This window comes from Nilaparvata lugens, chromosome 6 (assembly GCF_014356525.2).
Source record: "Nilaparvata lugens isolate BPH chromosome 6, ASM1435652v1, whole genome shotgun sequence".
Classification (NCBI taxonomy): Eukaryota; Metazoa; Arthropoda; class Insecta; order Hemiptera; family Delphacidae; genus Nilaparvata; species Nilaparvata lugens.
Window position 1 is genome coordinate 67,988,234 of NC_052509.1, and position 22,126 is coordinate 68,010,359.

The window sequence follows — 22,126 nt, forward strand, 5'->3', positions numbered from 1 at the left end:
GAGAGAGAGATATATCTCTCCCCTTCCCCTTGCCAAGGTGAAGGAAAAAAAATTTCCCTTTTTGGAGGAAAAATTCCCTCTCTCTATAGTGACAGATTAAAGTGAATCCATCTAATGCTATACTGTCAAATTAAAGTGAATCCATATTTCTACATCTAATGCTATACTGTCAAATTAAAGTGAATCCATATTTCTACATCTAATGCTATACTGTCAAATTAAAGTGAATCTGTTAGCAAGGTTGAGTCAATTATTTCTTTGATCAAGTAATTAGACATTCCAAACACATCCTCACTACGAGAATTACTCATTCTATTAACGATGGATTTAACGGTTAACTTATCAATTGTCTTAAGTTTAAAATTGTGTGAAGGCTTTGGAGCATTAATCAGAAAATTTTGAAATGACATATCAATTTGGTCCTGTCTATCATCCAACCTTCTGGTTGGTACATTAACAAAGAGCTCATTCAATACATTCGGAGAGATTGGTATTGGTTTTTTACAAGCAGGCATGAGATTAGATTCTCTCTTGACTATTGACCAAGCAGCCTTACACCTATTATTAGCATTTGCAATAAATTCACTATTTACCTTTATTTTCGCCTGTTTCAACTTGAATCGGTAGTGCTTTCTTATATTTTTATAGACTTCTTTATCATATTCACTAAGTGTATTCTTGAATCTACTGTAAGAAATCAATAATAGAATGTGTAATTTTTCCAGTTCAGGTGAGAGCCATTTTGAAGAGGATTGTTTTTTACTTTTATTTTTCACCAAAACTCTAGGGCAGGAGCGATTTAAGGATTCAACTATGATATTTAAGAAACTATTAACTGCCATATCAACATTATTGTCAGTTTTATAAATTTTCTCCCAACAAATATTCATAAGAGACTTTCTCAAATGTAGCAATCTTTTCTTGGTAAGAAGTCTTATAGTCATGTCTCTATTTAATTTATTACATTCATTAGAGATTTTTGAAGATGACTTTCTTTCTAGATCAAACGAAACACAAACACCAGAATGGTCAGATATTAAACCTTGTTCTAAAAGCGTTACTCTAAAATAATCCGCAGATATATTTGTAATTACATTATCAAGACATGACTCATACCTAGTTGGAGAGTAATTCGTACAGTAAAGGTTGAAAGATCTCAATAAATTCAAAAATTCTTGTGTGTCTGGTTCAAAATTTTTAAGAATGTCTACGTTAAGATCACCTGCTAGTATCAAGAATTTAAAGCCATTTACCTTACTTGTTACATATTCCAGTAATTGTTCCAAATTAACCATAAAATCTCTGAAACGGGAGCCAGGAGTGCGGTAAATACTAATTACTAGAGTATTTAATCTACCAATCCTAACAGCTGTTGCCTCACAAGAACCCTCATAACAGTAAGAGGTCATGTCAATAATATTAAAATCAATTCCTTCTCTCACAAATATTAAAGAACCACCATATGGAGTCGGTCGACAGTAAAAACCAGCTAGTTTGAAGTTTTGAGGGACATAAAAATTAATCTCTTCCTCACGTAACCAGTGCTCACTCAAGCAAATGACATCAAACTCATTACAACTCAAAATAGTCTCAAGTTCAAGTAACTTATTTCTCAGAGATTGAATATTTAGAGCGCAAACCTTCAAATCAGAGCTACGGTCCTGATTTCTAGTATATTCTAGGATCGTTGTGTTTCTACCTATATGAACAGGACCACTAATTAGTTTCCCCGATGACTCAGGTCATATTGAAGCTCGATAACTGTATTATTACCCTTTTCATCTAATATTGTTTTGATTTTATCAGTCATCCTCTTCTTGCCTCTCCAGTTCAGGTGTAGCCCATGCCTAGTAAAATGCTCTCTTTTAAGATCAGTAAGATCTATTACCTTAACATTTTGCATCCTTCCACAATACTGTTTTATTCTACTGTTAGTTTTTCTAATCTCTTCGTTAACACATGACCACTCCGGTAAATCATATCTTATTGGTATTGTAGAAATTAATACATTTGTAAAATTTAGCACCTGAAGTAGAGAAAGCATGCTTTTTAGAAAACTACCAGCTTGATTACAGTATACATCATTCGCTCCTCCAACAATGACCACATGATCATTATTGGATAGATCTCTAGTACCACTCTTAATATTATTCACTATGGGGTTGAATTTGGCACTTGGCATGATAAAACCACTAGTTGTCTTTTCAAGTTCAGATCTATTCAAATTATCTACTAAATCACGACCATGACTGTCGCCAAAGATTCTGACTACGTTTTTTAATGGTTTCATGCTAGCTGACTTTTTAAGTTTAGTTCCCAGAGAAATATCACTAGTCTTGGAAATCGTTATCTGTTTAGAGCTAGGATATGATATGTTCTTACTGCATGGAGAATCATTAGAGACTAACAAATCACAAGATTTGGGTTTTAGAAAATTACAAACTTTACACAGAATCTTCCACCTATATACCGTAGCATCAAAGTTTGTATTAAGAGAGAGACCATCCTCGAGACAGGTTGAACTACACATTTTCCTATATTTAAATACTTCTTCCAAAAAATACATTGAAAAAACACCGCAATCGTAGTTATTAGTCTGTTGAGGACATGGAAGGGTAATTATCTTCTTGTAGGTTAGGATTGAGCTAACTCTTCTTATCAGAGACATGGAAAATCTCTCATTACATTTGTTCATTGAGTCCAGAATATAAAATTTACAGTGTAAAGAATCATAAACAACAACACTCCAATGAGAACCACACCAGCCGTCATTTGCTTCTTCCTGCCGACCGTCATTTATCACGAAAGCAGTGAAATTATTTTCTTTTACATTATTTCTTAAGAATGATAAATCAGCTTCCGCGTCATTGATAATCATTGCTGTTACTGCTGGTAGGACCACATAATTTCCTGGAAACGAATCAATTAAATAACTACAAAAACAGTCAATGTCCGCATCCGAAAGGAGTTCCGTTCTAAGAAACTGGCTCAATCGATCTATAAGTGGATTTACGTGTGTGAAATTATCCACATTTTCAGTTTTATCATTCATTCGCGACTCACAAGATGATAATTCCATGAGGCGAATATCAAGATCCATAGACCGATTAATTGCGGCATTCCATTGTTCTTCCAAAACTTTGATTCGCGCCTTTAAATGTTCATTCTCCTGTTCTAAGCTGGGAGCAGAATCATTTTCGGTATATGACACTGTTTCATGCGAATGTTGACCCGTTAAACTATGAATCACAGAAGTATCCGAACTAGTTTTTATCGTAAAAGTACAGTTCTTTTTCAAGCATTTCCACGTAATATCACCTTTTACAGTGTGTGAGTCCTTTCCAAATTTAATACCTTTGTATAATATAGCCGGAATACCTTTTGCCGTTTTGCATTGCTTTATTGCCGAGTTCATATTATTACATTTGGTGAGACAAGCAGAATAAAAACTATCAGAAACCTTCGTAAAAACAGCGTCAAGTGGAGAGTACAGCAATTCAAAACAAAACCGCCAGCAGACCCTACCGTCTCGATCGTTGATTGGTCTGCAAGCAGAGCGTTGCTAGGTTACGCAGGCAAACAAAAGTTACCGGTGTTCCAAAAGCAGCTGATCGCTGAGTCGCAAAATACAAAGTCCGAAACACAATGTTATCTAATCAACAAGTCGCTTACTGAGTCTTTACGATGGCAATAACAACTTCAATACAGTACTGTGCTTGTACACACTATTTTCTCAGCTTAGAGTTTTTAACAGTCTCTCAATACAGTGAACTCGCAAAACTAACCTGTACAGAAATAGGCAAATCTCCCGAAACACACTGTGATAAAAACACTTGGAAATCCAGGTAACTTACTGCTTCAACTCACTTCTAACAACTATTACTCACGTCTAAAACTACCAATTCTATTAATTTTTCGGTTAAATAGTTGAAATTCTAAATAAATACGGAGTAGTAATACAGAGAATACAAACCGGGCAGTACAGTCCTGCCAACCCTATACGTCCTATACGTCCTATTTATTGGAAGATAAACATTGAGGGGCGATTGCTCAGATCAGAGCTGGCTAGCCCCGGCGCAACGATTGCTTTTGTTAAAGAACCGGATTGCTGAGTTAAGCAACCCACTTATTATCTCTCAATAGGGCGCAACTTCTAGAGAAGCTTAACCCGCGGGTTTAGGCTCCGGGTTAACCAGAGGCGTAACTTGAGTAATTCACGGGGAATTATTGTCGCAAGGTTGGCAAAAGCTGTTTCAAATGCTACTATGATAACATGTGTGTTTACAATTCGTGTATTGACATTCAATATTGTTTCAATTTATCAGGAGCAGGCATTGTTGATGTACAGTGCACTCAGCTCGGCAGTTTGCAATGCTTTATCGTCCTGCAGCTCTGAAAGAAATGACGTAACAAGGCTGGGGAGGCTACTTGGTAAGTCTAGATGATTATATGTACACATGGAATTTTCTCCGTTTTCTTTGGCACTTTTAGGAGTGTGTTTGACAGTCATTCTGTAGAAGCCAGAACTTCCAGCAAACCTGTGAGGAATCATTGCAAGTCTGACAAGATTTTTAATTATAAATTCTGGTAATGTTAAGGCTGGCGCAGTTTAGAAATAGATTGTTGCTTTGCATGCTAGGGTGGGGCTCAACAACCAGTTTCTGAGAGCAAATAAAAGCAAAGAAGTATGGATAATTTGGAATAGCAGTAACTCACTCATTTTTGAACGAAACTGTGTAGTAGGTTGAGATCCGAGCATTGTGTCAAAAGTTATAAAAGTTTAAAATTTTGATCCTTGAGGTGTCCTTATGCCCGCCTCTCCACTAGGAAATTACGAAATGAAGTGTATCTTACAAGTGATTCTCATAGAACATAATCTAATGAACTTATATTAATGAGCGAAATATCATTTTGAGGACAATTTAGTTTGGGATGATGGTTGAAGCTAAAAATTAGGTGTTGTTCACAATACAAGGAGCATTGTTGTCAGATGTTCCTGGAAATCTATATGAGATAGAGCGCTCTACCGGGTCTCAGATTCTAGAGCACAAAATTTCGCCTAGAGGGATTTTGAATTATACATCTGAATGGTAACAATCGGAAGAAATTGTTGATCAAAAACTAAAATTCATCAACATAAAATTTCTTAAAATTTTACTCATTTTTGAAAAATCATAGCTCTGTACTCATTGGAGATAGACAGTTCCGAATGATCTCATTTTATTTAAAATTTTATAATCTGAAAAAAGCTAGAGCAAATTTTTCCGTCCGATCACTGGATTTGGCGGAAATAGCTGAAAACTAGAAAATGAACTGAAAGTACGAGGTTTTTGGGCCAACCTGTACCTAGCACAAGAAAATTTTGCATGAAAAAATTGGTTCTGAACTTCTCTCATGTATCCAAATGATATATATTGCAAGCACACCCCCTTTTTTATGTCTATATTGACTGGACTATTAGAGAGGCTAACTATAGAGAGGTGAACTTCCCTGGACGCCTCATTAGTTGCGTGGAGATGTGGAGCACTCTTCGGTTATCGCAACTGCCACCATGTGATTATTTTTTTATGGATCACCAAAACGCTCTTACTGAGATAATAACATAAGAAATTCGAGCGACACCATCTTCAGAGGACTATGACAACTTCTCAGGACGAATTAATAGTTTTGTCAAATGGTCATTTTTCAGAAAAAGCCCTGAAAGAATTTTCTCATCGGTTTTATATGTATTATGGGACGCTCAATTCGATTCTGAAATTTGCTGACACGCCAAGCAAAGGGCAGCTTTACCCCTAAAACTCCTAAACTTAGGGAATTTTCAATTTTTTCATTTTATTTCGAAAACCTTGTTTTTTGGAGAAAAAGCATAAACTTCAACATTAAAAACAAAATTCTAAATAAATTGAGTGCGCAGGATTCTATGATTTATGATTTTTGAGCTGCAGATTTTCAAAAAGGTGTTCTTTTCAAGATTTTTTTAAAAAAATTCTTGATAACCACCAATTGCACTGTATATAAAGTATGGAGTATTATAAATAACGATGATAAATCACATATCATGTAAAAGTTAATTATTTCTGAACAAGATTCCACAGAAATATTGAAATTTAGTATTGATGGGAGGGGGTACACCAGCTATAACAGATCAAGGATAGTATATATATATATATATAGTATATACTATACTTGATAATAAATAACCATGTCCTACAGCCAGATTACAAAATTTTCATTGTTATAACTTTTAAGGCCTTCCTAAGCAATAAAATCAATATTTTTGATCAAATTATTATACAAGGGTTATGTTCTTTTAGAATCATCCGTTGAATGTTCTAAATTTCAGGATTTCCTTAGGTTATGAGCTTATCAAGGACACCTCAAGGATCAGACTACAGCTCATTCTTGTTAAGCTCGTCAAGTCGTTTCATAATCATGTATGTACGATCAAAATATGGAAAATTCATTCTTATACTCATATTTGTATACTCAAAAAATGGCTAGTTTCGAATTCAGCGCAGCGCCCCAAAATACATATAAAACCGATGAGACATGAGCCCCCTTTCGGGGCTGCAAAAATGACCATTTGACTGGAGTAAAAGTGTATGGGAAGAAACGAACACCATTTTACAAATGTTATTTGTTTGAGAACTAGTCTCATTAATTATTATTACCATAATATTATAAAAAATATATATTCTCTTGATGTTAACATTTACAAAAGATCTAATAGAATATGTTCCTCGTTTTGACAATTTTATTAATTTGTTCCAGCTGAGATGTCGAAAAAGTTGGATGACATGTTGAAGGCGTCTAATCCAATTAGCTTTGATGTGGGACGACCTAGTACGGCCACTTCTGAAAACCAACATCCACACTCACATTCAGACACAACGGAGTTCGAAAGTGCAGCATTTCAATCTACACAGATAGGTTTGTATTCTATCGTGGCTACTAACACAATAACACTAGTAATCCTTGGTAGAAGCTAAATGATTTTTTAATCAAACAACCATTTTAATTGAATGAGCGAAGCGAATTTTATGTTTCGGCGTTTGTTTGTTAGTACCGCAGTTACAGTCGCAGTTATTGTTATTAAATTGGGCTCATTCTTCTCAGCTCTTCAAAGCGGTATTATTTCATGTATCACATGTTGAAAATTTTCCAATTTTTTTTCCAAGTCCCACCCAATCCAAGTTTCAGATTTTTTAGCTTTTAAACCGTGCTTCCGAGATCAAAAGTGTAGAGGACCTTTATTCTTCAGCGCTCCAAGGTGGTCTTATTTCATATATCTAATGTTCAAAATTTCAAAAATTTAGAATTCGATAATCCCCCCCTCTCAAAGTCACAAATTACAAGTTTTAGATTTCTTATCTCTTTAGTTGTGCATCCTAGCTCAAAAGTGTAGGAAACTTTCATTTTCCAAAACTCGAAGGCGGTCTTATTTCATACATTTCATGTTGAATTTTTTGTAATTCAATTAATTGAATCTTCACTTTTCTTCTAATAGATGTGCATTAGAGCTTTATTTATTTTTCGAGTTGATTAACAGAGTAGCAAAAGAGAACCAGATTTTTCAACTTACTTTAAATAAGGATTTGTGATTTGAGTCACTGTTCTGGATCCACACTGTTACCATCTGCTACCATCGTTATAGGCCTATTACCTTCTGTAGACGAAATATATGTTTAGGTTGGATATTATTTCATATGATGAAAGTCTATTGGAAAAAATGCACCCCAGATATTGAACTGTACCTCAAAGTTATTCATTATCATTGTTATTCTTTATCATTAACTAAAAACTATTTTTTCTAAAATAATAACTTACCGGTAATTATTTGTAATGTTTACAAACACAGTTGAATCACAATGCACAGTTGAATAATAATTCACTCTTAAAAACTGTTATTTGTTTTCTCCAACATCAAAAACTCACTTATTTCAAATGTTAACAAACTCAGTTAACGTTTGAATTTGTATTCCATATGCTATCTAGTTCCGTGATAATCGTTCCATTTGATAAAAATAATTCTCAAATATTTGAAAATTTTTTTTTTCTGGTAAACTCAACTGCAGCTATTATAATCTTTATCATTTTCTCACACTCTCTTACGTTTTCAACAGACTATGGAAAACTTTTTTCATCTGCTACTTGAGGGACCAATAATCCTTTTTCAAGGAACTTGAGCGAATTTTCCCAGAGTTGAGACCTGTTCCAAAATAATGTTTTTTTTCGCAAACCCACTATATTCCTGATTTAATCAAAATCGTTAAAGCCGTTTTCGAGATCCGTCCGACATACATACATATTCACAAATACACATATTCAAACAGGAATTGCTTACTAAGTATAATTGACTTCAATGAGAGCTTATTTCACCTAACAGCAGGCATCAAAAGCAAAAAATGTAAAACATGATTGAAATTGAAACAGTAGCAATCATCAAAATTATTATCTTCATCTGATCTGAAGTAACCAAATTATAATAAGATTCACATAAATGTGTCAGCATTGTTTGAATGGGGAGCATTGATGCTATCAATGAGAAATACTGACAGTCAACGAACTGTTATGCATATTCTCCAATATTTATAACGAAAGCTACCTTCTTTCTTACCTTTTCTTTGGTAAAACAATCAATGTTTGATAATAATATTCATGCATGGGAAAAGCGCCTTACTTCTATGGAAGATATTTATTTCTACATTAGGAAAAGAAACAACAGCTATTTGGCCGTTTTAATAAATAACCCCTTTCTTTCGCCCAAGTTAAATTTTGGCCGAATTTCCTCATTCTTTGCAAACAGATTCCACAACGGACACTTCTGAAGTTTTAAAAATACCCTCCATATATCATACTGAATTATTAAAATTTCATCGAAATTGTTTAAGCAGATATCGCCATCGGATATACAAACAAAATCAAATTAGTATTGATAGAATAGGATCAATTGATAGAAGCAACTCCCGTCATAAAAGACTAGTTTGTTTTATGAAAAATAAAAACTATCTATACTCCCAGGAATAGCTCCGATTGAAGCAGCAGTGCCCAATCAATTTGTTCTCGATAAATGCATTTTGATTAGTTCTTCAACTTGGTGCCAACCTAATGAAGTCATCTCAACTTAATTCCAACCTGTCAAAATTATTAATTTAGCTGCCAGTTAACAACTGTTTCGAAGAGGTACTCTCCCTAGATTATAGATCTATAATAACACATGATATGGACATTCCTATTATAATTAAGAGATTGGGAGAAGAAGAATATACATGCTAAAAGACGAACTTTAAACCCTTAAAAACCACCCTTAGGGCCGTTTGCACAGTATAAATTGCTAAACTCGATTAAGTTTGTGTATAATCGAGTTTAAGTTAATCCGAAAGTTTAAACTTGAATCGGTTTTCTCAGTGCATTTACTAATCCAGTTTAAGTTAAACTAGTTTAGCGTTAAGTTGGTAATAGAATGTCCTGATTTTTACAGGAAATTTGTTATTTGTTTACAAACCATCAGTAATTTGAGGTTATGTAGCTACTATTTTAGTATTTTCTTGTTCTTGTTCAAAATCCACAGAGTTGTAAGCTGTACGGTTCTAAAAGTGAAAAGCGATCAAGAAATTCTTTGAAAAATTATGTTTAGTTGGCACCAGAAAATATATTTCAGAATGTAAGATAAAAAAGTTATTTTGTTATGCTTGAATCTACTATGGTCTTCCTCGTTTATTAGAAATCTTTCGAAAGCAATATCTCATCTATGTGTTATTAAAAACATGTTTTCCAATCAAAGACCACTGTTAAAAATTGTCTTATTTCCTATCAAGTGGTTTATTCAATCAAAATAATAAATTGGCAGTTGCTGTACTCAAGCAAAACTGTTAGAAAAATTCTCTATCCCATAAATTTAAATTATTTGTTTTTTGCCCAATTTTTCTCAGTTTCAAAATTTCTTCGCAGTCATCTTTATCAATCGCATTAAAAACTTCTATCAATTCCTCCATTACAATTATTTTTACATTCAAATGATTCACTATAACCTAAATTAATAATAATTATCGTCTACAGAAGCATTATAAACAACCGTCAAAAATAATTTACTATAAGCTGTTTTCCCATCAAATCTTTACAGATGTCAAGTTAATCCAAATAATTTGGTTTAAACCTCCTGCTTTGGAGGTTTAAACTTTCCCAGAGTTTAAACTCAACACAGGGTTTAAACTGATACTGTAGAAACGGAATTTTAGTTTAAACCAAAAAAATCCAGATTTGGCTTTTAAGCTTTAGCTTGAACTTACACTATGCAAACGGCCCTTAGAGTTGAAATATCGCCAAAAGATTTCTTAGTGAGCACCTAGGACGTTTAAGGAAGCTATATTCCAAGTTTTGTTGCAATCCATCCAGTAGTTTTCCAGAAATCGTGATCAGTGAGATAAGAATTTTATAATTTTATAAGATAAGATACTAGCATTTTGATGCATTTTCTCAATAGAATCAGGTTCATTACAAATTATATCAGAGTTCAATTTTCAAACAACCTGTTATCAATCCTAAATGAAAAATCAAAGTCACTTTCCAATAAGTTCAATAATTCTTCCTTAATCATTTCCATATATTTTTCCTCTTTGTAAATTATATCTTCCTCATGTACTTGTGTAAAACTAGCATCACAACAAATATTTATTTCATTTAAAACAATATCATCACAAGTATTAAAATCCTCACATGATGTATCATAAATAAAAGCTTTTTTAAAACTATTCTCAATTTCAAATTCATTTCTAAATTCCAATAGTTCTTCAAATTCTGGTTCAATAATATCATCTATTATACTTGCACCTGCCCAAATTTCCACTCATTTAAATACTGGCTTGATAATTCATATTTCTCAACATTTTAAACAATTCTACAATAGTCCTATTTGGTAACATTTGTCATACATGACATCAAAACCTATTCAATTTTGAAATATTATTATTTTTGTGAATTGGAAATCTGGTCGCGGATTTAATTATTAAATGTAATTGATAAAGCAAGAAGATCTCCAATGTACAAAGATGAAACATGTGTTTTATCGCGTTTCGTGAAGGCGATATAATGGTTTTTAGCTCCATGCTATACAAACAAGAGTGAGTTGACTTTTGGTCTGTGAATCAAGGCTGCATGTGTTTTTCACATGAATAGATTTTGAATTTTCCTTTCGAGGCCGTATTCCTTGAACCGGTTGTGAAGCTAGTTGTTGAGTTAAGGCATTGGTTACCTGAAGGATTCTGTCTTGAGAATTCAATTATAGGCTGTCGCAGTCCGGGCAGTTTAAACCTACATAATTGTATTTTCAGGATTTGAGTCTTGTAGGGAAGGCTGATGTTTTTGATTCATCAACTGGCAGTTTTTTTATATATTTTTTTCATTTAAAATCGGGAGTGCTTTAACCGGACCTTGAGGATTCAGGCCAAGAGACAATTTTTCGGTAAAGTAAGATAATAGTTAATTGTACATTTTTTATTTTTCAGACCCATAATTGTAAAAATAATAATTTTGTTTTTATTATCAAAAAACTGAACGACCACAGATCAGCTAAGCGAGTAGCCCTTAAATTATTATCTGATTATTATAATCAGAAATTTTGATTGTTGATTATAGTTGTAATCTTTCCTTTATCTCAATTGCATTTGTTTTCCGTTTCGCACCGTTTCATATTGGAATATTCGTAGTAAATAAATAATTTTTGATGTTAAATAAAAACCTAGAGCTATAGTTTATCTTTTTCTTCCCACCATATACAATCACACATTATAATTCTTTCAAATATATTTGAAGACAAACCTCTTAAGATTATCCTGATAATCCGTGATTCAAGCATAATTATTTGAATCTATTTTTCTACATAGAGATAAAACTCGTGCTACAAAATCTCTGCCATCTTCTTCGAATTCCATGCTACAAGTATCCAGTTTTTTTTCTAGTTTCCACAATTTGAGAGGACATCAAAAGAAATTAATCAATTTCTCTTTCACTGGATTATATACAACATTTTTCTGTCGAGTCAAATCGTCCTCAATAACGTCAAAATGTTTCTCAGCACTTTCTTTCAAACAAAACCGCAAATGTAATAAATTATCCTTTTCATCCCAACCATTGGCTAAGGCAACCTTTTCAAAATAGATGAAAAAATCATCAATGTCAAATTCTTCATCTTTTCCATCAAAAAATTTTGGTAATAGTAAAGGTATAAGTTTTTTCAATTGTAATCTGTTCCAATCCAATTCTATTCAATAATAAATTCCCAATCGATATGGTTTCAATAATCATAAATTCTCCATATCTTAAAATCTCTTCAATAAGCATTTATAATAAATCTTGCTATCTTACAAAATCTTCAATTACCATAGCTTTACAATTTAAAATCTCAAAATCAATTGTAAATCTTTCCAATATCGTGAATTTCAAAATCTGTTCAATTATAATCATTATTCTCAATCCGTTTAAATCCGTTATTAGTAATCCCTTTTGTAATAGGCAATGATAGCATTATTGTTCCAAAATATTCCAATTCATTAAATCCTCGAGATTCATCCTACTAATTGTTTCTACAGCCCCATAAGGTTTAAACTCACTATTTGACCCATAATAAACTTCACTGAACTAAAAACATATATTTAATAATGAAAAATGCGACCACAAAAATTGATTCTTCACTGGGGTAACCGAAAAAGTCAAAATTTTAAAAGCTTGATCAAAAACCCTTGAGCCTCCACCAATTATGTAAGCAAGATGTGACACTTGCACTAAATATGTAAAGGGGAATGAAAAATGATAACAAAAAGAGAACAGAATAATGGCCGGGACACACATATCCGCGCCGCAGCACGGCCGAGTGACGGACCACAGTAGCACTAGAGAACTGAGCAGTACACGGCTGTCGCACGGATATGTGTGTTCTCCTACCATCATCACCGTGTCGCGGACGTAGCTCGGCCCTACCTCGGTGCGGTTATATGTGTCCCGAGATTAACTAGCACTTTAATCAATTGGTACTTTCGGTTAAATATGATAATTTTGGCTATTCAAAAGATAAAATATAAATATATAAACAAACACAATATTAAAATGAAATGAATTGGGAAGCTACTTGCTTGCTGCTAATGATTCAATCTTTGTGGTTATGAAAAAAAAAAATCTTATCCAGTAAACACCTACCTTTCAAAAATGGCTTCCCCCCGCTTTTAACCTAACTTTTTTAGTAAATTTAATAGCAAATCCATTGACACCTTATTTCTTCATTGAGATTGATGTTTGGTATGAAAGTTCAACATTCAATTACAACATTGAACATTCTTCATCGAAGAGATATGATTAATATTAAGTAGTACTCTTTAATAAATAATTTTTGATGTTAAATAAAAACCTAGAGCTATAGTTTATCTTTTTCTTCCCACCATATACAATCACACATTATAATTCTTTCAAATATATTTGAAGACAAACCTCTTAAGATTATCCTGATAATCCGTGATTCAAGCATAATTATTTGAATCTATTTTTCTACATAGAGATAAAACTCGTGCTACAAAATCTCTGCCATCTTCTTCGAATTCCATGCTACAAGTATCCAGTTTTTTTTCTAGTTTCCACAATTTGAGAGGACATCAAAGAAATTAATCAATTTCTCTTTCACTGGATTATATACAACATTTTTCTGTCGAGTCAAATCGTCCTCAATAACGTCAAAATGTTTCTCAGCACTTTCTTTCAAACAAAACCGCAAATGTAATAAATTATCCTTTTCATCCCAACCATTGGCTAAGGCAACCTTTTCAAAATAGATGAAAAAATCATCAATGTCAAATTCTTCATCTTTTCCATCAAAAAATTTTGGTAATAGTAAAGGTATAAGTTTTTTCAATTGTAATCTGTTCCAATCCAATTCTATTCAATAATAAATTCCCAATCGATATGGTTTCAATAATCATAAATTCTCCATATCTTAAAATCTCTTCAATAAGCATTTATAATAAATCTTGCTATCTTACAAAATCTTCAATTACCATAGCTTTACAATTTAAAATCTCAAAATCAATTGTAAATCTTTCCAATATCGTGAATTTCAAAATCTGTTCAATTATAATCATTATTCTCAATCCGTTTAAATCCGTTATTAGTAATCCCTTTTGTAATAGGCAATGATAGCATTATTGTTCCAAAATATTCCAATTCATTAAATCCTCGAGATTCATCCTACTAATTGTTTCTACAGCCCCATAAGGTTTAAACTCACTATTTGACCCATAATAAACTTCACTGAACTAAAAACATATATTTAATAATGAAAAATGCGACCACAAAAATTGATTCTTCACTGGGGTAACCGAAAAAGTCAAAATTTTAAAAGCTTGATCAAAAACCCTTGAGCCTCCACCAATTATGTAAGCAAGGCGCCTCCACCAATTATGTAAGCAAGATGTGACACTTGCACTAAATATGTAAAGGGGAATGAAAAATGATAACAAAAAGAGAACAGAATAATGGCCGGGACACACATATCCGCGCCGCAGCACGGCCGAGTGACGGACCACAGTAGCACTAGAGAACTGAGCAGTACACGGCTGTCGCACGGATATGTGTGTTCTCCTACCATCATCACCGTGTCGCGGACGTAGCTCGGCCCTACCTCGGTGCGGTTATATGTGTCCCGAGATTAACTAGCACTTTAATCAATTGGTACTTTCGGTTAAATATGATAATTTTGGCTATTCAAAAGATAAAATATAAATATATAAACAAACACAATATTAAAATGAAATGAATTGGGAAGCTACTTGCTTGCTGCTAATGATTCAATCTTTGTGGTTATGAAAAAAAAAAATCTTATCCAGTAAACACCTACCTTTCAAAAATGGCTTCCCCCCGCTTTTAACCTAACTTTTTTAGTAAATTTAATAGCAAATCCATTGACACCTTATTTCTTCATTGAGATTGATGTTTGGTATGAAAGTTCAACATTCAATTACAACATTGAACATTCTTCATCGAAGAGATATGATTAATATTAAGTAGTACTCTTTAAGAAATAACTCTATGATGATAAAGAGAGAGGAAATGAACCATTGTCTTGGCTGTTACACACATTACTTATTAATAATTCATTCGTTCATTTTGTTTCGCTTTAACAAAAACTGCTGCTCAGTAACTTGTAACATTTTTTTCAGATTTTAACCTTGATGAATCTAAACGTAGGTTTGGATGTGAACCTTCTAGTTCAAGACCAACCACATCCAATCAGTCAATGTTCAAAGAGATTCTACACTCGAAAATGCAAAACAAAGATCGTACGTATATTCTGTCATATTATAGTTATGGTTTTGTATGTTTGTTCTTTAGATTGTTTGCTAGTTACTTTCAAAATTTATATTTTCTTAGCTTGTAAGAGAATCAGAAGTTATTAAAAAAATTAATGTTGTTTTTATTGTAGTTTTCTGGATGATTTGGTGGAAAGTATCTAGTGTAAGTATGATCAGGACCCTATCTATCTACCTTTACCAGGTCCTGGTATTATAGAAGAAATTGAAATTCTCAAGTATCTTTTTGAAATGTCTATTAATTTCACATGTTTCGACTATTTTTAGTTGTCATTTTCAACTGTTAATATTGATTGATTATCCGTATTTTAGTTTTCAGACTAAATTTTTTTTAATCGGGTTTTTCAAGTAAAATTTAATTTCAGGCTCTGAAATCAAGAAATTAGTCACAAAAAACAGCTTTTGATGAACATTTACTAGGGTTAAATCACAATTGACCGAGCAAAGTGAGGTCCAAGATTCAAGTCGACGGTTTTGCATTTCTCTCTAATGTATGTTTTTAACTATGTTCTACATTTACAGCGAAACGCGTCCATAGATTTTCATTAAATTTGGCAGGTATGTTCCTATTTGAATTGCTAGTCGACGTATATATAAGGTTTTATTGAAATTTTGAAATTTAAGGATAATAATAAGAAACGTGAATTCATTCCATAGTCCAATATTACCTTGAAAACCCATTTTTTCAAGTTTAAGACGAAGTCGAGAATTTGAAGCGTTTGAGAGCCGGCAAAACATTTCAGCCAACACTACAAAAACAAACTGAGAACTTTACAAATTGTAAACTCAACGAAATTAACACATAGAAAACTGAAAATTTGACGTTCTGAATACTTGACCTATTGAAAACCACATCAACCTTATCAACTTCTGATTAACAGTTAACCTATGACTCCTTGATTGAAGGTACAGACTTGGGAATGGTATCAATCTCTTTATAATAATGTGTAGAAAGAGATTATCCATGATGGTAATCTCAAAAATGTTTGTCATCATAAAAAAACAAGATGGCTGCAAAAATATGCCGATTTTTAAGAAATTGACCGCAATTCTAATAATGTCGTGGATATCGGATCAGTTCAGCCATGTGGGAGCTCCAAAATAATCATACTACAATATCCGAAAGATTTATCTAATTCCAACAACTTCTACTATGGTTAATATAGATGTCAACCAGATGTCATTTTGAAGCTTGGAAATATACTAAAATATAAACTTTGAATTCTTTGTTGCCTAGAGGACTGGTACATAGAAATTTCAGTCTGTTTCCACTGTTCCGATGAAGTTAAATTCTCTTTCTGCCTGGCATTCATTTGTATCACCTTTTAACTTATAGCTCAGCAAGCACAAGTGAGCAGCTTATTTTATAATTCTCGTATTTTGACAGTAGGCTTATAACTGCAGTGCTCTCAATAATGAAGAATTTGAAAATGATTAGAGCTTACACAAGACAATCATCCCGTTGTTCTCAAGATTATTGTTTGTGCTTAGGCCTAATGATTTTTAGAAATTATTGCTGAGGAAATCGAATTTCTTCAATATTTAGCATTTTCTCAATTGATTGACAATCGGGAGTATTGAGTATCGGATTGACATTGAATTATGATCAAGCTAGACTATATAGCAAGATTTGTGAAAATTGATCAGCTATCAACAACTTTCAAAACGTTTGAGGCTTGCAAGATTGTCAGAAATCATAATCTAATTTGTTAGGCAACAAAGAATTCAAAGTTTCTATCTACTGCAGAAGGAAAATTCATAAGAATTTTGGTGATTAATGATGTGTTAGAAAATTTATTAAATTTGTTCCGCTTCGAACTATATTATTTTATTTTATGTGATATTATCAGATTAGCTCATTTACTTTAGATTACCAGTTTACCAGAGATTTATAATGGTGTAACAACCGAAACCGGTATCTCGATTTTTTATTAATTTGTGGTTTGACAATATCTTTTCTTTTCATTTAATATAAATTACAAAAAACGTTTGCTTGAATTCTAGGTTATGATAGTTGAAAATGATACTAATTCAGTATTCAATTGATTGACCAAAGCATAAATACTGGAAGGACTTATTTGAAGAAAGAGGGAAATAAAGAGAAAGAGGGTGCGAGAGTCAGGTTCTCTTCATCAGACAAACCCATGAGTTTGTGAGCGGGTAAAAGAGAGTAAGATAGAGAGATGAAGAAATTATAAAAGATAGCAAACGATATAAGATAGCAAATGATAGGGATTCAGAGAGCTTGTACAAGAGAGCAAGAGAGTATTGGAGGGTGCATACAAACTCGGCAGTAATGGTCAAAGGAATTTCAGAATTTCATGGGACCCTCAAAAAGTGCTATACAAACTCGGTAATTTTTGTAAAGATTGAGCAGGGACTACATAATACACCTATTGTATTTCGTGCTTGCTTGTAGAAACCCTTTCCACTCATCACCACGATCCTTCCCATGAAACGCACATGACACCACTCAATCAAGTGATCTAACAAATAATTATTAATCTCGAATCGTCCTTTCCAGTTTTCAAGTAGATTTCAACAACTCTTATACTGACAGATAACAATTTCTATGAGATTTACAAGGCTCTGTTGAAATTCAACACTACAATAGAACATTACTCCATCATTTACAATGTATAATCCTATATTGTTAGTTATAAGATTGTTATTCTTAGTCTATCATTCATTAATTTTATAATATGGAAAACTGATATTATTTCATATGATCTTGTTGAAGAAATATTTATATCTTTTAGGAAATAATTACATGAATGTGGCATATGAAGTAGGAAATTAAATACGAAGACCTCGATCAACAAGTCACAGATAGGGCAAGAAATATTTCAAAATCAATTAGTTTGATGCAAGAAATACATTGTTTCTACATGGGAGAAGGGAGTAGTAATTTTAATTGAACACCAACTAAAATTCATCGCATACTGATTCTCGATCATGACTCTCACTGAATGATTGATGTAAATGTGACGGAGACACTGTTGAAATTAAATGGGATCATTCTATATTCTTCACCATGCATTCATTAAACGTATGAAATATATATTCGATTGGTCATTCTTCATAATATTTAATGTTTGATTACCGTGGCTGGTCATCCGTAGCCATTAAATGTTATAAGTTAAATGAATGTTTTAATCTTCTGATAATAATAAGTCCTATTACGAAAATAGCGTACTTTTTATACATTTACATCCATTGAGAGTCGAGTACATCTTAAATCGAAAGTTCGATTGTCGAGTTTGTAGGGCCCTGACAAGGATAGCCGAGTTTTCATACCTGAGAAAAAATGCCGAGTTTATATAACACTCAAGAGGGATCTTTTTCTTAAAACTGCCGAATTTGTATACTAAATTTGTGAATTTCTGACCTCACTGCCGAATTTGTATACACCTGTATAGGGTTAAGAGACCATGTGGAAAGTAAGAGAAAAATAGAATTGAAGATTATCTACCAGTTATACTTTTTGACTCAGATAATATTATAATGGAATCATTAACATTATATGGTACCATTTCATTTCCGTGAAACTCTTATGTCAATTGGGATAGTAATGAGGGTAAAATATAGATATGTGTAGTTTTCATCTCCATTATTATTCAATCTGTAAGATTAACTATTCACTCCATCCATAAGAAATCAAGTTATATTGACTGGAATCATTGATTATAATGGTTGAAAATACTATTGATTTTATAGACATAGATCACTATAGAGTTATATCCGTTCATGGAATTATGTTGTTTAATGTTGTTTCCTGATGATATGATCATCTCCACTGCATCAAAATGAAACATAAACACAAACTCAAGGAAGGAAGAAAGAAAGAGAGACATAGTGAGAGAGAGAAACAACGAGTGAGGAAGCCTGTGAAGGAGTAGTGGGCGGAGAATTAAGTTTAGAGAATTGCAAATGAAAGGGAAGGTATCAGTAGTCAATAGTCAGACGCACCCACTCCCGCGAGAACTACTCACGGTCATTCGCTCTTACACTGTTGCCAAATCTCCGGTTGCCATTTGTACGGTAGAACCGTTTTTGTATATTTCTGGAAAAATATACATGGGTAATGACAGCCCTATCTGACGGTAGAACGCTGAACTAGAATTTATACATTTCATACATCTTCCCAACTTATGGCAACCAGAAAAAAAAATTTTATCATTTTTTATTGACGTCCATTTACTTTGAATACCCTTATAATCGATTTTATCGGGTTCTTTGAACCTTGAAGATTACTGAATAATTTTGTTTAGGCGTTTTTGAAATTCGGGAGATGAGTTATAATGGAAAAACAAGTGGCAGCCGTATATGGCTGCAATAAGTAGGGGCTGCCACTTGTAATGGCGAAATTAGCATTATCTGATGCCACTTGTTGAGGAAGATGTACATATATATATATATATATATATATATATATATATATATATATAATATATTTAGAATTTAATTCTGAAAAGAATTATGTAAGCTGTGTAAACTAAATTTTGATAAAAGTTGAATAAAATGTATTCTTATGTAGTATATTACACCACAAAAATTTGCTGTTTTATGAGGAGAGAACTAAAAATAACTTATAAGTTGTAGTTCATTGCAAATAAAATATTCGGTTTTTTATGAAAAGTTTTTTTTATATGAATAAATTAGCATATCTAAATGACATTAAACTTATACTGTACCAAAGACTAATAGATTATGCCATTAAGCCTGGGAGGAACCTCGAACTGAAGTAGATGAGCTCCTATGATTCCTGCCCAAATGTTTACTGAAAACTGATGTTGTGGAAGATTAGGATTGATGGCATGAGGATTCTCAGCTGCCCAAATATGTTGGTTGTGGACGTTAACGATAGCTGTTCCTGTAAAGTGTGCCTCGTTGGTAAAGAAAACGGTTAAAAAGTTTGGGTGAACAAGTTTTACTAAAAACCATCAGCAAATACCAGCACGGGGAATACAGTCTCGTGGCAATAGAGTATGAACTTTCTGGAGGTAGTATGGATGTAATTGTTGCTATTTTAGTATCATCCAAATAATAGATTGATTGACATTAAACCGCACTGACAATTCTCTCGAGCTCTTCTCTGAATGTTCATGAATGTCATTGAGAACTTGTTCTTCTAACTCAACAGTCATAGTAGATCGGGGTCTGCCTGCATAAATGTGCTCTTGGGATATCAAAGAACATGTTTCAGACAGATCTTGATGAATAGTGGCAGAAAACCTTGAACTTGGACATACTCGGTTAGGAAAGTTCTCTTGATACAAACGTCTTGCTTCAGTACTATTACAGTGTCCCATTTCATACATTGAATGCATGCATGTCAGCTAATTCGGAGTATGAATAATGTCTAATATTACCTGCCATTTTTTTCAAAATAAGTTAACACTTAACACAAAAGCAAAGTGGAATGGTTACAAATAACTGGTTAATAGATTAAACAAAAAACACAGCGCGGTTACAGTAGGCCTAACTTACAGTTTGTTTTTTTTTTCAACAGTGAGCTAAAATATTTCTGGAAATAATTTTCAGCTGATAATTTCTTTTAAATATTTTCTCATTCAAAACATGATAAATCAGCTGTTTTGGAACAGCTGTTATTAAAATCCATGTTTTATTTGCAATCAGCTTCAACAAATCAGTTATTAGTTCTCTCCCCATAAAATAGCAAATTTTTGTGGTGTAATATACTACATAAGAATACATTTTATTCAACTTTTATCAAAATTCAGTTTACACAGCTTACATAATTCTTTTCAGAATTAAATTCTCTACAATTTTTATATCGAAAAGTTATTTGTTTACTGGTCATTAAAGAAAGTTATTGGGCATCAAACGTAGAAGTCTGTGTTTTTCTACTTAGATTTTTTGCATATTTCAACTTTTTTCTCAAAAACTACTCACACTACAGCTTCCAGACTAGTTTTATTCAATTTTTCAGATATTTTTCCATATGAATCAAGCATAAGTTTTTCAAAAACTAGTCCCCAAACAATTCAGCATCGGTGTATTTCACCAGAGGAACTGAATTCCGGGCGAAATCTTTCACTCTGTATAGCTCGCTAATGAAGCGTTTATGGATATATGTTTATGAGAACTTTTTTCTTATTTTCACCTCTACTATCACGTATTGAATTATTTTACCATAATTATGAATCACCCTGTATATATAGAGTATGGAGGAATTCCTTTTCTTTTCATATTATACTTAAAATGCAAAATTTCAAAAAACCTCGTATATACATCGACGCGCGGTTGAAAAAGGAATATTCCTGCCAAATCTCAACGCGTTTTGCCGTAATCGCGTTACATTCAGACAGACAAAAGCAAATCGAGTTGAAACATAGGCTGGCTACACACTGGTGTCGTAGACATGATGTCTACAACAAATCTCATGTCTGAGGCATGTCGCATATGAAACCAACCTGTGTTGTAAAATCAGAGCTTACTCACTGCTTGTGACAGATGTTCGAGGCATCGCCTGTGTATCGGACAGGTGTCGCACGGAACCGAGACATCACTCCGCGCATGCGCTCCAGCCACTGTCTACTGCCAGCACTGAGCACTCTTTGTCACTGCTCATGCTCAGTCTGTAATACAGCTTTGTAGTTTGTAACAACCGAAAATAACGAGACATGCGACAAGCGACAGAGACATGCGAAAGACATGCATGCCTCATGAAATTTGATAAGACACGACGCGTGTCTTGCAACACCAGTGTGTAGCCCGTCATAGACCTCACTACGTTCGGTCAACTATTATTG

The 22,126-nt window shown here is 33.1% G+C and overlaps 1 protein-coding gene across 7 annotated transcripts in view; it reads left to right on the plus strand.

Annotated features, from left to right (window-relative positions):
- The window catches only part of LOC111052167, a 56,241-nt gene that overhangs the window by 22,098 nt on the left and 12,017 nt on the right, over positions 1-22,126 (plus strand). For 6 of the 7 annotated variants that reach the window (XM_039431777.1, XM_039431774.1, XM_039431778.1 and 3 more), the window contains 3 exons: positions 4,326-4,431; positions 6,772-6,930; positions 15,201-15,320. In XM_039431777.1, the coding sequence (XP_039287711.1) occupies positions 4,326-4,431; positions 6,772-6,930; positions 15,201-15,320 (385 nt within the window). Of the gene's footprint in view, positions 1-3,654; positions 3,846-4,325; positions 4,432-6,771; positions 6,931-15,200; positions 15,321-22,126 lie in introns of those variants that run through there. The other variant, XM_039431779.1, reaches the window with a different exon arrangement.